Genomic DNA, 26,379 nt, shown 5'->3' with positions numbered 1-26,379 from the left:
TCAGGTGTAGATGTAGTCACCGGGGTCAAAGGTGTCTGACGGGGTAGTAGATACTAACCCCGGTTAACCGAGCAGGAGGGAGCACAAACTGATGTTGACACAGGCAGAGAGGATACATCAATGGGCAGCATGAAGACCCAGAAAGAAACAAACAGTCTGAAAGCTTTAACTCACCAAAAAATGTTGCTCATAAAATTAAGAGTTGGGGTGGATACATGTGTTTAAGATAAACAAAAAGAAGCCGAGCACTCATTATAAATAAAGTATTGATTCAAGCATTAAGACCTCATCCAGATGCTTAGATGGGTGTCTCTACGATGGATGAAAAGAGCTTAAATGGGATACATTTTTGGAAAGCTGATAATACCTATAAGCAATCACCTTCATTTCTTCATGTAAAACTGGATGAGGGTTCTCTTATGTAAGTGAGTCTACAGCAGAAAGTAAGAATAGGAACGCATCCACAGACTCAGGCTGACACCTACTGGTCTCTTTAATGAACCTCCGTTTGTTTGTCTCGCAGTTTATGAGCAGCTGAGCTGCGGAGCTGCTGGTCCAGGACCTGCATCTCAGCCCGATCAGTAGGAAATATGCCCGGACACATTGGAGGGGGGGGTATTTGTGATATTTATTACACAAAGTCCTATTTTTCATCCGCATCTATGTTCATTTACCTCGAAATTCCAATTTTGAGAGCTTGCTTTGAACACAGAGTAAAGTTCTTAAAAATGATTTTGCTATGGCCTGCAGGAAGAAAACACAAAATCAGATTAAGTCCTTAAAAAAACTCAACAGTTATGCTGAGATTTCCTGATCACGCAGGTATAACCTGCTGAACTACTCCCTCTTGTGGCCAACAAATGAAACTATGATTGCCATGCAAATTGTTCTAAAAGGTTATTATAACACATTTCCACTTCAGTGGAACTTTATGAATAATAGATTCAGGTAAAATGTTTACTTGCAGTTCTTTATTATTTGAAGCATTGTTTTCAACTATGTATTACATGAGATGTCTGTTTTTGTCCTTTTTCTTTAGTTTTCTTTTCTAAATCTTATGAATTTACACCGCAAGACAAAACTGCATCACAAACACTTCAAGACAAGAACTTTTTTTAAACCAAATTAATAATCATATAACTACTCAGGTATTGGGTTCACATATCTGGAAAACAAAGTTTGCAACAAGCAGTGATGTAGTTTTTTTTTTTTTTGTTAAAATAAATGATTAAAATATACATTTTAATCTCCACTATAGCATTATGTGTTTTTATTTTTATTTTATGGTAGCCAAACTTGTTTAGCTTTATTTTGATACATTCAAAATCACAGTCTCCTTTGACTTTGGCTCCACTGTCGACACATTTCTTAACACAGTTTTGCTTTAGTCAAGAAAAACCAGTCGAGAGAAAATATAAATAACTTCACGAATTCTTCCACACCCAGTAAAGCGTTAAACATATTTGGAAAGGTTAAACCTTTGTTTGCCTGCCAGGCATTGACAACAAGCAACAACTCAGCATCATACTGGAGGTACAGCACAGAAAGATGAATACACTGGTCTTGTCACATGTTGGAAATTGTAGAGCTCAGCAGAGAGGAAGCAAACAACAGCAGGAATGGGCTTCATCATGACAAAACACTGAGGGCGTCTGTCAGAGCCTTGAGCTCGTCCTTTACGCTTTCCAGGCCACATTGGATCTTCAGCGGGTTGTCCAGGACTTCCACACAGCAGGTATATGGATCGAATCTGACAGAGAAGGGCCGCTTGATACCAGCTACATACCTCCTGGGGAAAATTTAAGGTGAACAGGTCAGAAAACACAAAACCTGAATATTTCATTCAGCTGGAGAAAATTTTACATAAATAGACCAAAAAGAGTTCCTGTGTTGTTGTTGTTTTGTTGTATTGTTTGGCCTATGGCGTAAGGATAAGAAAACAAAAAGAAATTTAACAAACATACCCCCTGTAGGGTAGCACTCACAAAAAACGTTGTAGTTTATCATATCTACTGTGCTTTTCCAAACAACCCCATGATGATTATTTTTTCATCCGATGTGGTAGGGATATTGGGTGTTGTATTCCACTAAGACTGAAGATTGTCATAACACTCACTAAAGCTACTTGTTTTTCAGAGTAACATCTGATGTGTTTGCCAGATAAAACTCCAGCGTTTTGCCTCGGTAAGACAAACTACATTGGTTAGAGCTGTGTTCTAGCAGCTATAGCTGACTGTTACGACCCGAGGGTCAAAAGTTTGTGGTCTCGGGGTTGGCTGGCTGTTCTCTGACATTGTCCTTACATAACCCCTCTCTTTTTGTTTTTTGTTTTACGTCTCCTCCTCCCACAATATATTCTCATGTATCTGTCCGGTTCAATAAAGAGAATGTACCTGAATTTCTCCTTGGCATCTGAGAAACTCTCAGAAACAAAGTACACAGGCTGGTACGTCTGGTCTTGGTAGGGCTGCACTGCGGCAGCCTCTGGATCAAACTCCCGCGTCTCTGGTTCATCAGACAGAGAGTGCTGGAAGGAAGTTAAAATAAAAATTCTCAGTTGACTTTGATAGTTGTTCTTAAAGAAATTAAACAAAAAAACATGCTGGAACGTACCAACAGTTCTCCAAAGGAAGAAAGCAATCCAGCCCCATAAGCTTTCACCTCACCATTTTGTTTACAAAGGCCATACTCAACTGTGAACCAGTAGAGCTGATGGGAAAAACAAAGAGAAGGGTGATTGAAAAGGAAGAATGGGGTGGACAACCAATTCATTATTTATGTGTGGCAATTTAGATCAGGAACTGTGCAAAATGTGGTGGAAAGTGGGAGGGGGGAGGTCATACAGCATGTAATAAGTTATCATTTCTTTTGGCCACTACACCACTACTAATAACCCTAAGATGTTGTTTTCTAAAAAGCCCAACACAAGTTTCAGCTCCTCTGTGTTTATTCATTTTCATTCAGCTCCCATGTGTTGTACATAATAAAGGACAAGAATCTTACTGTGGACAGTTTCTCAATATCTTCTTCTGATGCCCCAAGGGACGCCAGACCGATGTTCTGCAGAAAAAGGAAACAACCAAACAAAAGGTGTTACCAAAACACACACACAAAGGAGGAGAAATAGTAGTCTCTAAAGTTGCAACATAGTGCATCGCTAACCTGTGAAAACTGGGCAAAAGTGCGGTCAGCCAGAATGGGGACGTGGCCCAGCAGTTCATGGACACAGTCCCTGAAAGTAAATAAAGAATTCAGCTGTGGACATACTGAATACAATTCAAAAATCATGTCAAGGATTACTTTAAAGTTACATAGTCTTGGTGATGACAAAGTGGTGATTCAGCTTGGCTGCAATACTATAGGCAGAGAGGGAGAGGCCATTCTGTGCTCAGCGTGAAAAAATATCCTCAAAGTTCTGAGTTAAGGGGGGATAACAAAGCTTTTCCTTTTAATTATTTTTCAATTTCTGTATTTCTGTATCTTGCAATTCTGTATCTTGCATTTCACACTATGTTAAATCAAGGAAAAAATTCCTAAACTCATTGTTTATCAGTAACTGCTTGTTTCATTGCATGCTTTTGTCACTGTGTGCTCTTGTATTATTCAGCATGTTCGAAGTAAAGTGTCATAAATTGTCACTGAATTGAACTGAAAGACAGAGTGATCGAAAGGCCGTGCCAAATCAAAAGTTTACACAATAGTATTACAGAAATGCTGCCACCACGTGGGTTTGTTTGTTTCCAAATCTGTTGTAACAGACAAAAGCAGAGGAGTCATTGGAGTACTCACGGTTCTGGGGAGTGCATTGGGGAGGATGCGTGTCGGATGTACTGGGTGCACTGGAACACACGGAACGCCAGACTGGCCAGAAAGTCTCTGGCTGAGAGCAGACCCGCCACCGGACGCAATTGAAACCCTGTGCGCTCTGTGTGAGTTCAAGAGGAATAAAGAGTCAAATCCTGACAGACTGACTCTGCAGTGTCTTCACATCTGTGTTTAGGTATCATTCCTTTCATTGTTTCATATCCAGACCTTTAAGGAAGCATGACACATCTTCCAACTGGGGAATATTGTCTGGACTGTACCCACAGTGCTTCTCAAGCAGACGAAATGCCTCAAGGTGTTCACTGCAGGCATGGGTGTTATACAAGTCCCTCAGAGTTGTATAGACCTCTCGCCTGATTGGGAACATGATTACACAAACTCAGTTCTCTTTTTTCAAGTAAAATCTTTACCGACTTAAAAGGGAGACAGAAAACAGCAATAGAGACATCAGTATGATAGCCTTAATATGTCAGTATTCAGTTTTGTAATACAACTTCTATTTTATTTCTATTTTATATATATTTATATATTTAAAGATAAATCACATTTAACTCAATCTCAAAGAGACTGAACTGACTCTGTGGATGAGCAGGTCACTGATGTTCTTACACTAAAACAGCATATTACTACAATAAAAAATAAACTTTGTTCAGTGTAAATTCTGATTTCACACCTTCAAATTCTCATCAAAAACATTTTAAATGAGCATGCGGCAGTTCTTACCATGTGCCAATTTCCTCCTCTGTGTATTCCACTCTGGGTATTGGCTGCCCTCTGAGGATAAACACATGTTTGTTTTTTTGTTTTTTGTTTTGTTTTTATCTTTATGGCTGTGCAATTTTTAGTCAAAAGAGCGTATCTTACTGTCTGTAACTGAAAGCGATGTCACCAATCATCTTCCTTCTCTGTCTGTAGACTGGGTCTGTGAAGCCCTGTTAAAATCAAATATATCAAACACTGATCACATTTTCTGTGTCATGACGTATTGTTCCAACAACATAAGCAGCCTGGTAATGACTGTTCTTCTTCTCCTTTCATGCAAAAGGTACAGGCAGTACTTACAGGATGGTCTTGGTCTAAGTCTGGATCAAATTTTGTGACCAGATGATGACATTTGTCCAAATCTGCAATCCTCTTGGGAAACCAGTGAACTAGTAAAGAAAATAAATCAAATCAGTTGAACTGTTTCTTAGCTAACTTAAGAAAAAAATATACACAAATTATCAAGCATATTTTAGAAAAGAAGTAAAAGGAATCACATTTGACTTCTTTGGTGGTTTTGACATCCTCTGCGTTCCTCTTGATGGAGCTGACCAAAGTACTGACATCTGAGAGGTGCAGCTCACAGCGAACAAAGTACTCCAGACCCTCAAGGTTCTCCCTCAGCTTCCGGCGAGGTCGCGTCTCCAAGTGGTGAATGTTGGCTTCAAACGTCTGAAATACAGTCAACAGTGTGACATACAACTCTACAAGATAATATTCAAAGTATGGTTAAGTCAGAAAACAACTTTGCAGCAAAGCATAGACACTTGAAGGTTTATTCTGGACACACAAATCAAATAAAACATAAAACGGTTTCCTTGGTTCTGAAATAACCGTTTAAAAATGCCTTTGGGCCAAATAACATAGAAAAGATATGTAAAAATGATTAGCAATCAAAGTAATTACTTTCCTCTGAATAACATGCACATGCCAACTTTATCAACAATTAAAAAGCAAAGGATTCATGCTACTTTTGATACTTTAAGATGTGTGATCACTGATGTTTTTAAAGACTTATGTATCATTTATGAATACATGATATCTTTTAACCCATTAATAAATCATGTTTTGGGAAAGCCAAGTTGTTAAACGTCCTCTAACTTAAGGGAAATGTTTCCCGATGAAATTTAGACTTGCTGAAGACTTGATGGCCTATCATAATGTGTAAGTGTAGTTAGAAATGTCCAACCTTCATAACTGCTTTGCTCTCAAAAGAACAAAATAAACAGACATGGGGATTTTTCATGAATGACATGTAAAGTGGTAAATTATTTTTTCTCTAATCATAGCTCAGAGATTAGTGACATATTGTTACTAATGCTGAGCACTGGTTAATACGTTAATCTTTAAGTCACTCTTAAAAACTCTCTTTGTGGTGATACCTCGAAAACCTTGAGTGTCCGGGACAGCGCAGGTGTCTTGGAGCTCCTCAGCGTGAAAAAGATGTTCAGAAGTGCTTTTCCATCTTCCTCCTCAAACACAATGTGGTCATTGGCTTCAGCAGCCTCCGCCGCTGCAGCAGCAGCTTCCCTCTCTTTACGCGCGTCTTCTATCAAGCTCTGGCGTCTTCCCAAGAACCTTTGGGACTGTTTCAAAAAAGAAAAATGACGGTCCTGTATTTCCCGATTAAACTCACCGGAGGAGTACACAGACACAACACCAGAGTGAGGTAACTGCTGGGCTTTTCTTACTTTTTGGTTGTCTCTTTCGGTATTTGATGGGAGCGCTTTACATCTCCAAATGCGCATTGGAACAGCAATGCAATCAAGGTAAATCCTAAAACATAGCTACGACAGCACACATTTAAGCATATATGATCGGGCGTACGATGTGCTTTTTTTTTCTTTTCTTTTGATGTATACTTTTTGCGCATCAGATTGACCAGATCGCCCAGTCTTCCTCGCACATTTTTACAGATTTGGTGGTCCAAATATTGACAAATCACTGGAGACCCAAGAACAGACTAACGATTGCCAGTGAGTAAACCAAACGTCGGTGTCGTAAGTTTGCCTATGAAGATGCTTCTTACCGTGATGGAATCCGACCTCTCCAGCTCGGACGCTGCTCTGCGGATGCTCTTTGTGGAGGACGTTGAGCTGCTTGAAAGAGGCATCTTTTAGGCTCACAACTTCTCCGTATTGCCTACGTTTGCGTGTGACTGACGTGACAGCGTGTTTTTGGAGCTCTCTAGACTTCTTAGGCTGTACCGTGTGCACAGAGTTGTTCTTTTTTCCCAGACGGGTTTCCTCTTTTTATGGGATCATTTGTTAGCTGTTTCTGACGTCAAACACGCTGATCTCACTCTAATCAATTGATGCGCAGATCTATCAAACTCATCCCAACTCGGAACGTCGATATACAATTTATGTAACCATTTTAAGCCTATATAACCACAGGATTTGAGTTTGAGTTTACAGCATTTTTTATGTTTGTCACTTTCTCAGTGCCTGATATGTTTCAATATGAAGGGGTTTGCCATATATTTATACAAAATTCTCTACTGCATCATATTAGTTAGTTAACCACATGTTGCACAATGAAATATGATTTAATATGAAGATTTGTGGTTATAACCACTAGTTGGATTCAATGAAGTCAGCTTTAGCTGATAATCAAAGCTTTGACCTCAGGGTTTTTTATTTAAAGGTTAGACCAAAGAAAAGTCAACTGTAGAAAATTAAGTCACTTTATCAGCTCAATCCAATCTCCACAGCTCCCCACAAATTAGATTTGATTGTGGGTGAAGAAAAAAAAAAAGGTGTGCACAACAGGAAGCGAGAACAACACATTGTTTTCCCTTTTCAGGCTCTGTGTAGTTTCTTACCTCGGCAACAACCACATCAAGTGAATTTCCAGCGCTTATGTCTGACGACTTTGGTGGTTAACACAATTGTGAGTGATGTATGGTGCCCACAGGCAAGATTAGGTAAAAGGATTATTTGTGGACCTCTGGCCACATGCTGCCACAGCAGCAACCTTGCAAGGGTGCATAGAAGGCAGAAGGGGCTCTGTGTGGCTCTCACCTTAACCTGAACACTCAGGCTGCAAATGCTAAAGAACACTGTTGTAGCCCTGGGCACTGTAAACAGTATTTCCTCCCTACATTGGAGAGCCACGGGGCTAGTAAGACAAGTGAAAGATAAAATGAACTGACAGTAATATAGGAACTACCTCTTGACTTTGTAAAAGCCTATTTTCTGCATGGAAACAGAATAAAGTGGTGTTTTTAGATGGTTTTTGTTTATTTTTTTTCCTTTATCTTGACCTTTTTTTAAAAGTGGTATGACACAATACGCTGAGCAGACAGAAGCTTTGACATTTATCCAGAGATAGGAACTATTATCAATTATATGCCTTCCTCCATCCATCTCTTTCAAGTAGTTTAGTACATTTTAAGGAAATCAGATATAGACAATAAGAGACAAAAGAAAAAAAAATTTACTGGCTGCCATGGTAATTTATGAGTCAGAGATTATCCCAAAGACACACGCAAAATAGCCAGAAAACTTTTTCCCAATTAAATACATGTCTATTGTAAATATTCGTTATAAAAAGGAGTCAGATGAGAGAAACGGAAAAATTTAACATGTACTGTAAAGACTTCCACAAAAAAACCCAGGTTATTTCAAGTCCCACCCGATTCTGTGTGTCTGGGAAATGACAGAGCTAAAAGATTAACTGATACCCGTCCTTCTCCTCCTTTTCAATGTCTGCTTTCCTGTGCCAGTCCAGTTTGTCAAAATCTTTGCCTGTTTGAAATCACACGAGGGAGAGCACTCTCTGGGTTTTCAAAGCTGTTGAAGCCCAGGAAAGATAGATTCTGACATAGGTAATATTCTCTAATTTTATGAATATAGATGAATATCCATTCAAAAGTACTCCCCACCCTGTGAGCAAAGTAATTGCAGTTCTACACATAACTTTAACCATCTCGCAGTTTAAAATCTTTTTCTTTCTTTCTTTCTTTCTTTCTTTCTTTCTTTCTTTCTTTCTTTCTTTTTTCTTATTTTTTATTTAAACACTGGATAATTCCAAACTATGAACAATAAAACATACAAAAAACAGCACTTTGCTGGTAGGTGCATTCCCACCATACGCCTCTCTCAGGGGACCCTTGTTAAAGGAGCAAAAGCATTGTATGTTCAAATCTAATTCCAGTACATTTTAGCATTTATATACAAGAAACCACAGCAAGGCTCAACATTGATGCCAAAAAGCACAACCCTGGTTTATAGAGAGTATGCAAAGATCCACATAAATCCACTCTTAGTGTTTGGCGATGAAGTCTTTAAGTTTCTACACATATGAGCACGTAACTGTGGTGGATCAGTACTGGCCTCCGAGCTTAATGTGAGATCAGAGAACGTCAACTTTTTTGAAAGTTGCCACAACTTGGCAACGCTCTGACATGCTTTGGTCATGTCTCTAAAATTGTCCTTAGGAGTGAGTGTGAGCGTGTGTGTGGTTGTTTGTCTCGTTTGTCTCTGTGTGGCCCTGTGATGGACTGGCAGCCTGTCCAGGGTGTACCCCGCCTCTCGCCCATTGACCGCTGGGATAGGCTCCGGCCCCCCCGTGACCCGACCGACGGATTCAGTATAGAAAATGGATGGATGGATGGATGCTTTAGTCAAAGTAACGGCAGCACCTTTTCATCCAATGATTTCCATCTCTATTTAAGTGGATCATTTCAGGTCGTGGAGTGACCCACTCAACATAATAATTTCAAAACCTTTGAACAGGAAAAAGGCTTCTCCTTTGCTGATAAAACATTTATATATTTGAAAAACACAAGCTAATGTCCGATACATCAAGGTTACACAGACCTAGCAAAAAAGCAACTAACAAAGAATTAACAAAAACTATAAATTAATAAATACATCAAGGTCAAATGATATCCTGGTGTATTACAATTTTTTACCAATTTAAAATCTTTTCAGATATTTCTTGAATACCGTGATGTATGTAGTTTCTTTATAGAAAATTGATGAAGAGAAGCCCAACAAAATGGATGATGCAAGTTTATAGACAGTTTTGTAGAATGTGAATGACGAAGATTGAAAATATTTCCAGGGTACATGGCAGATCATAGGTATGATTCACTGGCGTAGCCAGGAAAAAGACATTGGGTGTTCACCAGCGAATATTGGGTGTGCCAAATTTATTTTCATCAGAGTGTTACACCTCCACAAACATTCAAAAGAATGTATCTCTCGAATACAACATTATTAACACAAAACATATCCACACGTTGTGTGCGTTCTCATCAGTAATAGTCAACAGTAGTTCCCAGCAGGTCTAAACATTCACACATGTGACGTGCTCTCAAATAAATCAATAACAAAGTAATACAAAAAGCACACTTTGTGTTCTCAAAAAAAACACTAACGCACATACACACACACAGACATTACATGCCCAATGAGGTGAGCATAGTGAAATATAACACACTCATGAGCGTACTCATGCACTCTCACAGAACCATAACGTATCCACATTACGCAAGATCAACAAAGCCATTTAACCATCTGAACACAACTATTGGACTTAGCAGCAGAGTAAAGGACACAACGATATTGCTGCTTACCTGTGCGCACAGCGCAGCTCTCAATTTAAAGGCCAAGACAGCTTCCTCTTTGGGTGGCTACGCCATTGGTATGATTATTCATAATATATATCAACCTCAAAGACTGATAATGTATTCTGTTTAGTGAAAATAGAAGAGATTAATCCTGTTTAATTTCTAATCTTTTTGCAAAATCTGTCATTCTCAGGATCATTTGTTTGGGTGAAAGTAATTTAAAGGAAGTGGGACACAGGGCAACTAAAACTGTTACAACTGATATAATAAAATAACCTATAACAAAAAGTAGTATTAGTTTAGCTTTAGTTTTGGGATACTTTTTATTTTCATTTCAAAATATGATCTGTTGTCATCATAGAGTCAGTTCATCTGTAACTTGTAAATTGATAGAAACTCATAATTTGTTTCCTCAATCAGGGTGCTGAAGTTATCATGTGATACTGTCAGTTTGGGTGGATGTCGAGGCGTGGAGAATTGGACACGGATGAAGATACTTCCAAACAAAACTTGATTTATTTTCAAGGAGAACAAAAAGCGCAGCTGAGCCGGGTTACAAAACTAATAATTATGAAAAAACAAAACATGACTTAGACTATGGCTTGGCTTGACTAGACTTATGGTGACGGGTAAGACAATGGGTGACGGTGAGGATCTGGCACTGGTGCATTGGAAACCTGGAAACTAAATACTGAGGGAGTGATTGGTGAGTGAGTGCAGCTGAGGGGAAAAACACGTGAATGCAAGTGATGGCAGGGCAACAGAAACTGTGGGAAAACATGGCAAAACTAAATACAAGACCTGAACTTGAAAACTAACAAAACTAAGGCATGAGAGACAACTAAAACATGGCAAAACTAAACAGGAACTAAAAACATGACAAAAACCCACAGACATGACAGATACGAGGCATATGTCATCAGCATATAGCAGGGTTAACATAATGTTTGAAAACATCAGATAGATCATTTATTTAGATGAAGAATAATAAGGGTCCAACAATAAATCCTGAAGGAACATCACAGAGGAGCCTTGTTCTGTCTCCGTTTGGAGTAACAATGTTAACTCTATCAATATTACCGAATGGTCACGTTGGAGCAGAGGCAGACAGGGAAATGATTTTGTTGGTTTGTTCTATAGTATCTTTAAAAAGACAAACAATGCAATGTCAGTAAAGGAGTGTTCTTTCATACCTTATCCTCAGAGCAAAGAGGATCTTTGCAACACAGAATGTAAACAATAAATGACTCCTCGGTGTGTTAGGTCAAGAGGTTGTAATATATCCGATGAATGTACGGATATTTTCAGAACACGAAAGGTTATTTTCAGGAAAGAAGCTGTCAACATTTGAGTATCGTAGGAGTCTGGGTTAGGGTGTCGAAAAATCCTTGACAGCTTTATAGATATTCTCCTTATAATGTGACATAGCAACTGTTTTAGTGTCACAGGACTCCTCAGAATCCTCCTCCGTTGTAGTTTACAAGAAACCAGATAGAGCGATCTGTGTCTCCCTGTAGGGGGAAAGAATTGGTGGAAAACAGGTGGAATGAATTACTCACTGATGCAAAAATATTCCATTATTTTATAGGGGGGTGTAAGACAAGATTAAAGGGGTGCTTCGAGTTGCAGTAACTCTAAGGATTCATCAATACAAGATCAGGACCATGGCCTCTGGTTTGCAAATTTTTAATTTAAACCTTTCATTTTAAAGTAGTATAAAGCGTTAATACAAGTTTTAGGAAAGAAAGTGAGAGATTAAATCCACAAACTTCCATCTAATGATTCAGTGGACATCGCAGCACTGTTCAACAGCAAGTCATCTATTTTAATAATTAACATATATGTATATTTATAGTCCATAATGAGCCCTATTCCTAGTTGTTATTATTCAGAACAACAGTTATAACTACTTACAGATTTAATAAGTGCTGTGGAGATAAGCTGTCAGTTTGGGTCACAGCTGACAGGGTCACTTTACGCTTTAGCTTTCTTTTCTCTTCATCATGTGTGTTTATCAGCCTCGACATCACAGAGCAGTGTGCATGACTGTATGTGTCTGTGTGTTGGTGGCATGTACACGTCCAGCTGCCCTGTAGTGAAAGACTGTAGGCCTCCCTTGGCCTAGGAAACAACACAACCGCAGCAGGTGGGAAAGGTCTTATGAACAAACATGTCAGACAATATAAAAACATTAAGTTGACAAGACACTGAGAGTACACTTACTTTCTTTTTTCTTTTAATGTCCAACTGATTATGAGATGTTAGTTCACATGAGATAAGGAACAGTGAAAAAGACTCACTGCTCTGTGAGATTCTGATGTAAATCCTAAAAAAGCAAGGGGCAAACATGAAGAATTTCTAAATGACACATCAGAGCTTTGACTTGATAACTTATTGAGATGCAGAAACCCACTGGATGTACTAATGGAAAACAATGTTTTCAGGTCATATGACAATTTAGACCTAAAGGCCAGTACATTTTCTTGGAAGTCAAAACACAGTAACCTCAACCGTGGTGACTTTGTGGTAAGATTCAGACACGAGCAACAGCCCGATTTTATGAGTAGACACCCTGGAACAAGTGAGCATGCAAAGAAAAGATTTCCTGGGGATCCAGGGCAATAAATATAATAAAAATGATCAAAGTCTAATCTTTCGTGAATTGTTTATTCCATCTTGGTTACTGCCTCGTAACCAAGCTTCGTTTTTGTTTTGCTGATAGTTTATGCTCCAAGAAAGATTAAATCAAGCTGAAATTAAACCTTCATGCTTTTGTTCTGCATGAATACCATATAAATTGTACATTTCATGCCCACCAACCTCCTTTATGCTCTTAGATTTTACTTGGACTTAGCCTTAAGACCACTGCTGACATTATTCTTAAGCTTGATTCGTAAAAGATGTGAACAGCATGAACAACATTCTTGACCTTATGTACCTGTGATTTGTAGTTTTTAAATCAACTTAAACTGATGGCATTGGTCAGATTCTTTAATCTAATTTCCCCCTTGGATTATTAAAGACAACTATGTATTTATCTTACAATACCAGGAATAGCCACAAACAAAAGAAGAAAAAACTGTCAGACAAAATCACAGAGATGACAGGCAACACATGCCATTGTGCATAATCAATAGTTTGTAGAGAAAAAAAACCAGACATATATGTAACTAAGAGTCTCTTGTGTCTCTTGTAACTGCAGTAAAGGTGGGTCCAAAAGACAGAGGTGCTAGCTGATATTAAAGAGAAATGTTCTAGCATTTAACTAAAAGGGAGAAAAGGTCTAAAATAGCCACACAGTATTAAATATTTTGCATCTAATAATTCATCTCTCACATCTTTAATTTCCTACTCATGCAAGAGTTCAACACATGCTTGGTGGATAATGCGATGGTAATAACGATTCTATTAATACAGAACATTTGATGACACAGAAAATGTATCCTGAATTGTTCATCCAGCCGACAAGAAAATCCTATACAGTGTAGACGAAGGCAATAATGTGCTGTGTTTCATTCTTGTTTTACCTTTTTTTTTTATCAAAGACAAACTTTGCTTTTCATAAATCTAAAAGCTAGATTTGATACAAATGAGCTGGTTTACCAAATGCAGCCTAAAACAACAATCAAAGGGATGATGGATTAATTTCAGAAGTTGCGCATAGGGGGGAAACTTCCCAATAAAGAATATCAATTTGCTATCTGGAGGGACCAACAACAAGGATTAATCAGTTAACTTACGAGTTGAGGGTCGACTAAGATAAAAATGAAAGAATCCTAGTTTTACTGTTGTTCTCAGTTAAGAGATGTTTTTTTTTTCTCTCCCACTCAAAATGGTGAGACATGATGTGGGAAGTTTGAAATGCATTGAAATTACGCGCAAATTCGCGCAATTGGGGTTACCTCTTGTCTTGTGTGCGCCATTATGTGCCATCATGTCACCATATGTTTTTCTTTGACCCTAAACCTGCCATTTTGCACATCGTGTTAATAATGTAAGAGGACACAAAGCTTAAAATGCGTAGAAATGACATAGAAAAAAGTGGCTTGCTAATCATATGTAATGTCATGAGAACAAGTTGGATATGTTCACAAGAGTGCTTTGATTTAAAAATCATTTAAAATTAATAGCACCTCCTTTGAAAGAATTCTCTCAGTAAGAAGATGGTGAGGACAAAAAAAAAAAACATGGTGCCGGTGAGGGTCTTTAGCCTCATAATTCCAGCATTCGAGCCAACGTCCCGCAGTTAAACCTTGTGAGGTTTCTAACATGTATTCTTCTACTGAAATAGTTTAAAATGATTAAAATGACTGATTTTGGAAGCTGCGGTTTGTGATGCCGTTAAAAATGTTTAATTTGCCTTGTCCAACAAAAACATCTTTTGTGTTCATGAAGGAAGGACTGACACTGTGTCAGCCCGTATTAGCCTGATCTGGGTGTAGTAGAGTACAAAAGTGACCGTCTAAATGTCAAATGGTGACTTCCTTTTTCTTTAGTACATTGTTAACAGAACATCATCTTCTTCATCTACTCTTGTCGCATTATCAAGAAGCTCAGGTTTGTTTACACTGTTTCTTGTTGGTCTGTCAAGATCAGCTGTAAATCAAGCCCATATGCAGATAACCAACAGCTGAGTAGTTAGAGAAATCATGAAGTTGTCCCCAGTCCATGAGGCTGGAGCCGGTTTGGAAGAGGCATTTATATCCTCTTTACATAACTATCCAGTAAAAAGTCAGTAACGAATATCCTAATGGCTGCACTAAATATAGAGAAATTACAATTATATACTGAATTTTAAAAATTATAATATGCACATGATTTACAACATTGAGGACTGCTGCTATTCCAAACAACATCAACCACGACATTTCCTGTCTCACCTGCTGGGGAAAAAAAAAACGAAAAAACTTATCGTATCACTTTTTATCAATGACTACAAAAGTGCACGTATACACACATATATACACACATATTCTTGGCATTGCTGTAACACAATCTCTTGTTACTTAACAGCCAACCTAGTATTAAGAATAATACAAATTAATTATTAAGTATTATGAAATGACCAAATAAAAAAACAACAACTTTGCTTCCTGTAAACAATTAAGAGAGTATGTCTTCAGAATTTACTTGACAACGAAAAAAAGTCACAGCTAGTTTGAGATAGAGTTCAAGTGCAGAGCTATCGCATGTCACGTTGGTGTGGTGGGGAAGGTAGGACACGGATGCGGACTTCAAAAAGAAAGCTTGGTTTATTTACAAAAAGCAAAGTGCAAAGAACAAAAGGCGCGGCTGAGCCGGATTCAAAAAACGTAGCTGTGAAAAACAAACAAAAAACAAGGCATGGGATAAATAAATATTTAGCTTCAAAGGACAACGTGGCATAGCATGAGGGAAATCGCAGGAGAGTAGGTACATAAACAGACAGGTCAGGTAAGTGTGGCAAACAGGGTAGGTACGACATGTAAGGCAAGAAACGAAGGCAAAGATCCGACAAACAGACAGGGGAGACAGGAGACTAAATAGAGGGCTGGGAGTGATTGGAGAGTGAGTGCAGCTGGTGACAATGGACATGTGAGGGGAATGAACTAATTAAAGCTGCAGTCTGCAACTCTTTTTCAAGCATAATGCCTGGAACTGTCCGGGGATTCTGAAAGTAGTACAACAAATACCCCAATACAAAGCCAGCAGGTTTGTTTACAAAATTGTAGACCGGACCGGTAAAAGGTAACCAATCAGGTTACGAGCTGGGCTCTGCTGCCTGTCAATCACCGATTGTGCACGCGCGATACAAGGTAGGCTCGTCCCCACGCTTATTTATCTAGACTATTGAACTTCATTACGGGCTAGTCTACTTACTGTGTCTTCCATGATCGCAAATGACAGGTGAGTTGATGAATGAGGAGTCGTGTACGCGCATCTGGCGTGCACGTAGACGTGCACGAGTTCTCATGTGTTTTGATGGGGCGGGACAGGAAGTTGAATAACTTTTTATTTTTCGGTTAAAAAATAAGCATTTCTTGCATTTTGCGACTACGGAGGTCACCGTTTTCAACTTAAAGCGTTCTGATAGATCATGTAAACTCTTAAAATGCCAAAAATAAGGACTTTACGTATGACAACAACAAATCCTGCAGACTGCAGCTTTAACTGAGTGAGGGAAGTGAGGGGAAAAACAATGGCAAAACACATGACAGGCTAAAAACCAAAATGTAACCTAAAACTAAAAACATAGTCCCATGGGCGTGACATCGCAGGTGACCTGCTTACCCCCTGGCTTTTATCAGATCTGCCTCAAACTAGCGGTGACTTTAGTGATTAGCGGCTCCGGAGCCACGGGTTGCCGACCCCTGTCCTAGACCAAGGGAGGCCTGCAGTTGTTCGCTATAGGGCAGCTGGACGTGTGCATGCCACCAACACACAGACACATACAGTCATGCACACTGCTCTGTGATGTCGAAGCTGATAAACACACATGATGAAGAGAAAAGAAAGCTGAAGTGTAAAGGGAACACTGTGACCCAAACTGACAGCTTACCTACACAGCACACATTAAATCTGTAAGTAGTTAAATAATTCAGATAAAAAGTACCATAGGCCGATTGTGTTAAAACAAAATCCTCCAACTCCTCTGCAGTGGGTTCTGAAGAATAACAATTAGGAATAGGGGTCATTATGGAATATAAATATACATATATGTATGTTAATTATTAAGGTAAATAACTTACTGTTGAGCAGTGCTGCGATGTCCACAGAATCATTAGATGGAAGTCTGTGGAAGACGTTTAAATTAAACTTTAGCGTACCAGAGGCCATGGTCCTGATCTTCTCTTGAGGAATCCTTAGAGTAACTGCTTGAAGCACAACTTTTATCTTGTGCCCCCCTAATAAAAAAAGGAAAGTTTTGCCACGCTTCCCTCCAAAACCATGTTCCCATCTTCATGAAGTAATCACCCCCCCCCCCCCCCCCCCTTCTGTTTGGTTACTTGTCAACTAAAACAAAGGAGGATTCCCAGGAGTCTCATCAAATGTCACCCTATAAGGAGAATATGAAGCTGTCAAAGCAAGAAGGATTTTTCGACACCCTATCCCATACCCCTACGATACTAATGTTGACAGCTTCTTTCCTAAAAAAATAACCTTTCGTGTTCTGAAAATAACCATACATTCATCGGATATATTTCTCACAACCTCTTGACCTACACATGCACACACACCCTCCCCTCCTCCCCACTCAACATCCTCTTAGAGGTCAAAGGGTCACCTGTCAAAAAGTTTGATTAAATGGTGTCTCTCTGACGTACATCAAAAGGGAAAGAAAAGTCTGAACAGCCAAGGCGTTCCATCATTTCATGAGCAGTGTCTTCTGAGGGGTTGAAAGGTACAGATATCTACATGATACTGAATAAAAAAAAAACAACAAGCCTAGTGTGGAATCTGAAATATTTGTGGATGTTTTCAAATGTAGTCCTTGCGCTTCATCCATCCATCCAGTGAACGGCAGGGTACAACCTGGACAGGTATGTTTGAGCTTCAGTCGGAGTGCATACAGATGTATTTAGTATTTAGTCTGATAATTCATTATATGTGTAAATTTTCTGATTTTACAGTAATATATTAGGCAGAATTCTAACTGAATTTAGGCTAATAAAACCTAGATATAATCATAATATGACAGCTTCAGTTTTGATGATGTTATATGAATAATTTTTGCATAATTACAATTTATGTGTTTATTATAAATGATTGTACCTCATTTTAAATGAATAATGGGAAGCATATAGAAAATTCCACTAATCAGGCACATACTTATTATTCAGAAAGTACAGTAATTCAATATATGATCAGATATCAAGGTTTACCAGATTGTGACATGGTGTTTCTCTTACTCAACTTTTGGTGTGCTGTGCAGAAAATAGTGTCCAGCAAATGTATTTAGTTGTCCTTAGTAAGCTGCCATTGCCCACACCAGGTATCAAGGCTTCCTTTTGTTAGACATGTCACACTTGACACCTCTCTGCCATTCAAGCCTCTATGTTTACCCAATTCCATCTTCTTTTCTGGAAGTGAAGGGCACGTCCACAAATGACACCAGGATGATAATTATTATAATTACGTATTGATTTAGCTGCAGTGCTGTGGCTTTGTGTCAGCTTTTTCGAGCATAATTGTGGGACTTCACTTGGACTAATTGCAGCTAACACGACCAGCTGGGCTATTATTCATCATCCTCCACACTTCTTTTCTTTCACGCTCAGCTGAGCAATCCTGGTCATCTTTGTGGGGTACATCAGACTCACTCAGTTGATGAGAAGAAACCCTAATACAAATATTGCATTAACTATAACAATGTTGGGTAAACATACTCTATAATGGTTTATATGATCTTAGGGTTTCCTGTGAAACTATCCAAACATTCAACAAGCTTCTAGCTGTGTGTTTATTTTTTACTTACTGTATGTTTCATGGCTCTTGTCTCACAGTTCACAAAGTAACCAATAGAATTTCCTAATGTGATGGGGTGCACTAGGTCATTTCCTGAACACACCCCTGTGTTCAGGCCACTCCCTTCCCCTGATTAGGCTGAGGGCATTTAAAGCACCTGTGGCCTCCTGACTTTCTTTGTCTGCCTCTTTCTCCTCTGGCTGTTGCTGGTCTTGGTTTCCTCTCCCTTTTGGCCTAGTCTTACTGGTGTCTGCATCTAGGTAGGAAGAAAGATATATATGAACTGTGTGTTACAAGAAAGTGGTACTAATTTGAATTTTCCTTTTCTTTATAGTTGGAAGCACACCTTGCAGTGGCTTAGCCTGTGCACCTTTTTATCTAGGTTGTCGGCTGCTGTTTTGCCTGGGTTTTAGCTTGCTTTTAAGATTATTTCGGACCAACTGGTGTTTTTAATTGTTTAATATTGTGTTTTTCTCTTTTCTTTTAGTGGCATTAGTCGGCTTTAGCGGAGGCTAGGCACGGTAGTGTGGTTCCCCTCACAAGTTTGTAGTGTTAAAGTTCACTGGGACACAGTTTGCAGTGCTGCACCATTTTGCTATGATTGCTGAGAGCACGCGTGGTGGGTAAGTTGTTGCACTCCTGGAACACACCCTTTGGTAGGCTGCCTCCCTATAGCTGGCTTCTGTTCACCCCTTTTGTTAATTTCAGCATAAGTGTTTTTCTTTTTTTTTAAAGAATAAATTTTAGTGTTTGTAAAAGATATTTGTTAATAAATGTTACATTTTCATAAGTTGAGTTATTTTGTGCCATTAATTCCTTTTCTTTTCAGATCTTCATTTAGTAATTATTTTGATTGAAATTAATAAACATCTTATTTTGGAACCACGTCTCTGTCCTGTATATTTGGGTACTGAACTTGTGTTGTCCGCTTGTTGTAAGAGATTTCCTGGGGTGAAATCCCCCAGGTGGCGTTGTCCTTCACCTCCCCTCGCCACACTAAGATGAATGTTTTTATTTCAGGACCTTAAAACTAAGTAACGTCATTTGGATAATGTACTGTGTATTATTAACTGTGATTGATTGTCACTATCAAGATTTCATTCTTAGCCTGCGCAAATAATTGTGGGTCTTATACATGTCTGGTTTAGTTTTGCAAGCAAGCACGAAAAAAACATTCTAGTACAAATGCAATTTTGAAATTATATAATTTATTTGAATTGAATCTGACTAAAAGAATAGACAATGACAATAGGAAGTTATATCAAAATAAGAAATCATATGCAAACATAACTTTTGAAAACTGTGACCCCTGCATTGTTTTGGGAAATTACAAGACTCATTCATATTTGCTCGGGGCGGTCGGTGGCGTAGTGGGTTAAGCAGACGCCCCATGTACAAAGGCTACAGTCCCTTTCTTCAGCTGGCCCCGGTTCACATCCCACACTGGACAGCCCTTTGCTGCATGTCTTCCCCCTCTCTCTGTCCCCTGCTTCCTGTCTCTCTCCAACTGTCCTATCCATTAAAGGCATAAAAAGCCCAACAAAATATTTGCTAATAAATTGCTATGTTTCTTGAAACACACCCAACACTCGTTGATTAGCAGGATAATATGAAACCATTGCCTGCAGGTGCCTCCTAAAAAATGTCCACAGCTCCTATATTGGTAATCAAAAGCTTGCCGTCCATATAAAGTATGGCGGTCCATATAAAGCTATAGTGTACTGTTGAGTTGATGTATGTAAAGTTCAGCTGCACCCATTTACAGAAACATCTCAGGGCACTCTTTAAAAAAAAAAAAAAAGAACTATTTCATTCAAGCAAGCACTTGTCAACAGTGAAAAGGTAAAACTCCATTCTAACACCAGCCTTGCTAAGGATGGCAACATGTCTTTAAAAACTTTTTCATCAAAGGTTTATCACCAAACGGAAAAGGAAAAAAAAGGAAAATTCAAGACAGAGGAACCTGTCTTAGGGCGGTAAAAGAATTAGGGAGTACACCTGACAGTTTCATGAACCAGTGAAGACAGCGTTCCTAAGTGCCACTGTAAACACATTGAGTATGAAAATTTGTAAAATCATGAATAATCTCTTGAGTAGAGCTGCAGAAACAACACAATGCTGTTCTGGAGTCGTATATTGTCTCAACACCTTACTTAAACAGGTTATGTTTGCTTTTGACTAAATCAACTCATAATCAATACGATGCAAAAATGTTAATGATTTTGCAAAGGTGTGATTTCATTTGTCATGTTATGTGAGGATTTGGATAATCTTAAAGAAGTTTTTTGTTCTCTGTAAACCCCGTACATCCTCCACTTCTATTCTGTAACGCAAAGTCTGTGTCGATGACTGTGATTGCTTTTGCATGTGTCAAAATACAGCTGCTAAGTGGAATGAGTAATCACACAGAGTGCTCTTCCAATGCTGTTGTCTACATGTGTAATGACAGTAGTGGCATAAAGCGTTGTTGGGGTGGGCAAGTGGTTGAGAGACTGATGCTCACTGGTCCATGACAACTGCCGTCATCATGCTAGTGCCATGGTGGCCTGTAACTACAGAGTTACACGGCTGTTTCTGTGACATGACCACACGCATTTCCAGCATTACGAACAGGCTGCTGTGACCCCCAACATGATTGACGACTGGAGCCCAAAGTAGACTCCTCCATTACACATTTTAAATCAGTCTTGGTTTGGTATCAAATGGGCTACTAGCGTCGCTTTTAGTTTGTTCTCAGAATGTGCAAAGATAATTTGATGTGATCCAATTATGACTGAGCAGAACAAGTTAATTGAAGATATCTAATCTGAGCAAAAAGACTAAACTGATTTTTTTTCCCCACCATACATGCCTCTCTAGTGTTGCCGTTGGCCCATTCAGGACAGGAACAGCAGGTCAAGATTATAAAGACACAAAGATGAAGAATAAAGAGCAAGAACATATAAGACTTGTAAATAAAAGGGGGTGATTTGTCTAAAATTTCTCAGTTAAAGGGAAGTGGTGGCTTTAACCTTTCAAACAATTCATTGATGATTCTGCATCATTTATGATCACTGCTCAAGGCTACACAGGCTGTGGAAATCACTTGGTCTTAGTTTCTAAAGTAGCCTGTGCTTCTCTAAATGTCATATCTGATAAGTCTGATTATGGTCCGGAAACATCCAAATATCTTCTGGGTTTTTTGCGTTAGACATGCCCAGCAGGATAGAAATTCACAATAATTTCTACGTCATTCAGCAGTAACTTCTATCAATCACCATAAGAGGCTTCGGAAATGACAAAAAACAAGAAATAAAGAAAACAACCAGGGGCGTCATTTATAACCATTGTATGCACAAAATCTAGCACAATAGGGATACATATGTCACGTCCCATACAATGTGTGTGTCAGAATAGAAAGTAAGACAATAATGAATTGAAGAGGTAGTCTTAAGTCAAATTCTAGAACGTAAAAGCGATCAGAATCAAGTCACCGTTACACGGGCAGCAGCTTAAGAAATACAACAAAGCTTTAAAGAAAAGCAAAATTATATCATATCACAAAGTAGGATTTTAAATTTCATATAGCATCATGACATCGCTTTGGCTCCACCCACCTCACCAGGTATTTCTTCATCACCTGCTCATTTTTTTGAACTGTGTAGATTAGCAAACTCTGGAAATAAGGTCAGTAATGACTCTCTTGCAGTCCCACAGTACCACTCCATAAACTCCTAATCGTCACAATAGTTTTGTGAACAGAACTTGAATAAATGCAAACTACCATTTTTAATTGATTTTCAGTGATGAGGGACATGTTTGATGATCCTTTCAGCAAAATGTGAAGCAACATTTCTGATTGGCGTTAACATAAATACTGCTGTAACAGCACTGGGTTATGCTGTGGGATGGATGCACTGGCACTGCAAGAGAAGTACATGAATGAAAGAGGAACTCACAGAACCCTACATCATATCTTCTTTATTGTGATCGCTCTTTTTAATTTTGAATGAATTTATGTACATATTCTAATCAATCTGTTTGCATAGCTTAGTTAATTCATTGACACAGGGAGATGTGCAATTCGTTATAAAATTTTGGTTAATTAGTGTCCCAGAGTGTTAACACAGAAAAAGCACACAAAAGGGAGCTCCATCTTAATAAGACATGAGCTCCCCTCAAAGCATTATGAATGAGTTTATGATCTTTAAGCTGTTGACAATAGGCTGTTTGCATAAGCTTCTTTCAATCCACAGTCAATATCCTGTTGAATTTCAGTTTTTAATGATCCTGCAAGAAATTAGTGGAAGGGGGAACAAATGAAAGAAAAAGCCCCACTGTCTCTCCTTGAGACCTGAGTTCACATCCGGTTTGGGACCATTATGTATAATTTCTTTACTTTCTTTGTTTTCCATCTCCTTTTGAATCTGTATTTTCAGACTTTTTTTTCAGTTTCACTGGCAGTAGATTTAAAGTCACTGGGACTGAATAGAAAAACAGAAATATAGTCATAGGTTAGTGGTCACTGGGTGGTACAGGGGTCAAAGAAGCAACCAAACACTGTTGTAACATCACCTATTTCCCCTCCAGCTGTGCCACAGAGCTCGGTGGCTAGGAAGACTTGTAATTAGATTTACCTTTCCTTAATGGGCCTTTGTCATTTAGCAGCCTGAAGGGCCAAGCTACTGCAGCTCATAATTAAAATCAAGCAGCTGGAGCTCCAGATGAACCTCACCTGTAGCGTTACAGCTGTTCACTCTGCTAGTATTATCACTGAGTGATTATCAGACTGCCAGTCTTTTGCTGTTTAACTAATTATATGCACGCAAATGCAAAATGGAAATGGAGACAGAGATTTTTTTATTTTACAAAGATTTGTGACCCCCTCCCACCAACATCAAATTAGCAGACACAGTCGCAATCTTTCTTCTGGTCTGTTAGGTTAAGATGTATTTCTTGGTATTTGAAAGCAACTCAAGAAACCTGCGGAGAACGATTTTTCAGTTTCTATTTATTTGAGGCTGTGAATGATTTGATCCTGTACACCTTGTGCAGCTTGTAGCTTTCACCTGTTGACTCAGTCATCTGAAAGATGCCTTCTAAACCATATGGCTTGATGTGCACAGGACCAGTAAACGCAGTTGTTTCGAGAGAGTCTGAATATGGCTGGGTATGATTCTACTAAATGTGTCTTTAAACATTTCATTCCAAAAGCAAATATGAATGAGTATTTTTCAAAGATTGTGTAAATGATTATGGATGAGGTCAAAGTCATTTTAAGTTTGCATTCTTCCACTGGACCTCTGTGTGACATTCAGATATAGAGTTAAGACATGATTAACACTTAAGTTTGGGATAAATTTGTCTGTCTGTTGTGGCTAACCTGCAAGAGTGTGAAACATGCAATATCAATATATTGTGCAAAATTCTGTTGTCATGGCAAAACAACTTGTGCTCCGGTTGTACAGATTATGAAGGAGACGAAACTAGGGCTTATAGCACTTACAACTGAATTGCTCCCACTGTGCTTCCAAAGACAAAACTGAACAGAACAAAGCTAATTTTCACAACCAAATTATTAATATTTTTTGCAAACAAAAACTGTAATAAGAAAAATTATTTAAAAAATTTAAAGTAAGTGTGCCCTTGACAGAAAGTCCTCAACTTTCAGAATCTGAATTAACTCTGTTTTATTGTCAGATTTTAAGAGGGTTAAATTGTAGGGAAATAGTCACAAAGCACAAATGTGTCATTGTGGGTGTCTGTGCATGTGATATTAGGTGTCATGGGTTGTTATTTTTGGTAAGCTGTCATTGCAGATTCAGAATAATTGAGACGGCAGAGAACAACACACACAGCAAAACAAACAAACAACATGTCATGATAGAAATTGCTTATTGGTGCAGATGAAAGTAAATTGCACTCAAATTGTGGCAAGCGTGAGCAGGTAACTCAGCCTGCCATAAGTTGAATCGATGGTTCTGCTGAATTTGTTACGCATGCAGGTCTTTATGACGCAGTGGAGATATAGTAGTTCCGCTTGCCATTTTTCATGTCTAAACCCCCTCCGTCCCCCAGACCTCCCCCTGTGAATAATGACTGCAGCTGTGTCAGTGTAGCAGCTAACTGTGTGTGCGCCTTTTTGTGTGTCTTATTTTGATGGCTTTTTACAGTCGGTGTGTCTGTGTGTGTCTGTCTGATTATGGTGTACAAATAGGCCATTACCCATGCGTTATGAGGAGAGGGGCTTAATGGACGACAGAGGATGCAAGAGCAGGAGGGCTCGTAAACACTGCCCTCTTCTCTCAGCCGTATCGATACAGCCATCTGGGAGTTTGGCCACTTCATTCACAAAACCAATACCCCAGTGGGATGAGACAGGCCACTGTTCCATCAAGGAAAAGGACAAGAGCTATCATGACATCCACTCAGTGTGTCGATTCTTTTCCTCTTTTTGCTTTTGTTGGTATGTGGCTATGAAAGTTAAACAGTAGAAAAAAAGGGGTATTGACAAGACCACCTTGGATGAAACTGCTCTTATGTGACAAATAGACACAGCAAAACAAAGCTTTTCTTTGTCTTGGCAAAAATATTGATTGATCTTTTTTAATAACAAATCATTCTGCTGATTTTAAATTCAGCAAATCAGTGCTGGGGATTTAACTAATCAAGGTATGAACATCTGAAAAGAGACGTTCAAAACGTGCATTTCCTGTCCATTACCAAATTATTAATTCTCATGCTATCTGAAACGGGGTAAATTTAACAATGTGTTCATGGCAGAGGGTAAGTGGATCGCGTTGTCATCGTGTTACAAATTGGTTACATTGAAAGAATTAAGAAAAGTCAGATACTAACAGTATTGAGGGCTTAAAAGAATGTGGAAAAGTCAATTATTTTTGCAATTATATTTTGATAGACCAATACATTTCAGGATTTGGTTGTGACTGAGAGAAAGTCTGAGTTAAAAACAGATAACCAAGCTGAACTGATGAGTGAATCTATGAAGGGTTTTTGAATCCTTTCAGGTTTTCAATTCTTTTTGTTTCCTGGTTCATTTCAGATTAATCAAAAATGTTTTTTTCATCATACAATCTTTTTTCTTTATTTATTGAACTTTTGTTTTGAAACTTGCATCTGTGATCTGGTGCATCCTTCTTCCATCAATGTTCCACGAGATGCCTCTACAGCAATAACTGCAATCCACCTGAATATTATCTCATTTTGTGGTGATAAATGGGAAAGTCGCACATATTTGAAGTCTCACAGTTTATGGTGTATGCAAGAGTGAACATCACGCACAGATCTGACGATACAAAAACAAAACTTCCACAGCATTTAAAGTGTCCTAAAGTGTAGTAGCCTCTGTCATACTAAAATGTGTGTAGGAAACCAGCCATTACCTCATTTAAGACAATTACAGTCAAACACCAAAATCATTCTGTGGATATGCTATGCTGAGATAAATCAAGATGCTCAGGCTATCAGTCTTGGACAGAGCTTTTTGTTTCAGCGCAACAGCAGCCTGAGGTGACCCAGCCAGAGTCTGGACCTAAACTCAGTGGAGCATCTCTGCAGACAAATGAAAAAGGATGTGGGCAGATACTCCACATCCCTTTTAATTGAGCTTAAATGATTTGGTGAAGAAGAAATGGGAGAAACTTTCAAAGTAAAGGTGTGCTCGGCTTTAAAGTGTTTGCTGCACTGGCTGACCATTCTTGGACAAACTTGCAGGTGTTTGAATTCTAAAATAATCTATGAATAAAGTTGAATTAAATGAATAAATAAGG

The 26,379-nt window shown here is 38.7% G+C and overlaps 1 protein-coding gene across 2 annotated transcripts; it reads right to left on the bottom strand.

The window, feature by feature from the left end:
- Window positions 1-1,033: 1,033 nt before the first annotated feature.
- Window positions 1,034-6,791, bottom strand: th (tyrosine hydroxylase). Of its 2 annotated transcripts, XM_075470927.1 has the most exons (14): window positions 6,617-6,791; window positions 6,279-6,374; window positions 5,970-6,173; window positions 5,085-5,259; window positions 4,888-4,976; window positions 4,690-4,757; window positions 4,549-4,599; window positions 4,033-4,178; window positions 3,790-3,925; window positions 3,163-3,232; window positions 3,004-3,060; window positions 2,614-2,709; window positions 2,394-2,527; window positions 1,034-1,789 (listed from the first exon to the last, which is right to left on the bottom strand). In XM_075470927.1, the coding sequence occupies exons 1-14, from the start codon at window positions 6,698-6,700 to the stop codon at window positions 1,630-1,632; spliced, it is 1,566 nt and encodes a 521-aa protein (XP_075327042.1). In that variant the 5' UTR covers window positions 6,701-6,791; the 3' UTR covers window positions 1,034-1,629. The 2 variants fall into 2 exon arrangements, with proteins under 2 accessions (XP_075327042.1, XP_075327041.1); XM_075470926.1 differs by having other exon boundaries at window positions 5,970-6,374.
- Between the last annotated feature and the right edge of the window lie 19,588 nt (window positions 6,792-26,379).

This window comes from Odontesthes bonariensis, chromosome 7, assembly GCF_027942865.1.
Source record: "Odontesthes bonariensis isolate fOdoBon6 chromosome 7, fOdoBon6.hap1, whole genome shotgun sequence".
NCBI lineage: Eukaryota > Metazoa > Chordata > Actinopteri > Atheriniformes > Atherinopsidae > Odontesthes > Odontesthes bonariensis.
This window is presented reverse-complemented; position numbering and strand designations above follow the sequence as displayed.

What these genes read in the sequence shown, in the direction of transcription:
- th (XM_075470926.1), bottom strand. Translation starts at nt 6,700, where the DNA reads ATGCCTCTTTCAAGCAGCTCAACGTCCTCCACAAAGAGCATCCGCAGA. An exon ending in ATATTGAGAAACTGTCCACA is followed by an intron (nt 2,710 to 3,003) that starts GTAAGATTCTTG and finishes TTTTCCCATCAG; the next exon opens with CTCTACTGGTTCACAGTTGA. An exon ending in CTTCCTTTGGAGAACTGTTG is followed by an intron (nt 2,528 to 2,613) that starts GTACGTTCCAGC and finishes ACTTCCTTCCAG; the next exon opens with CACTCTCTGTCTGATGAACC.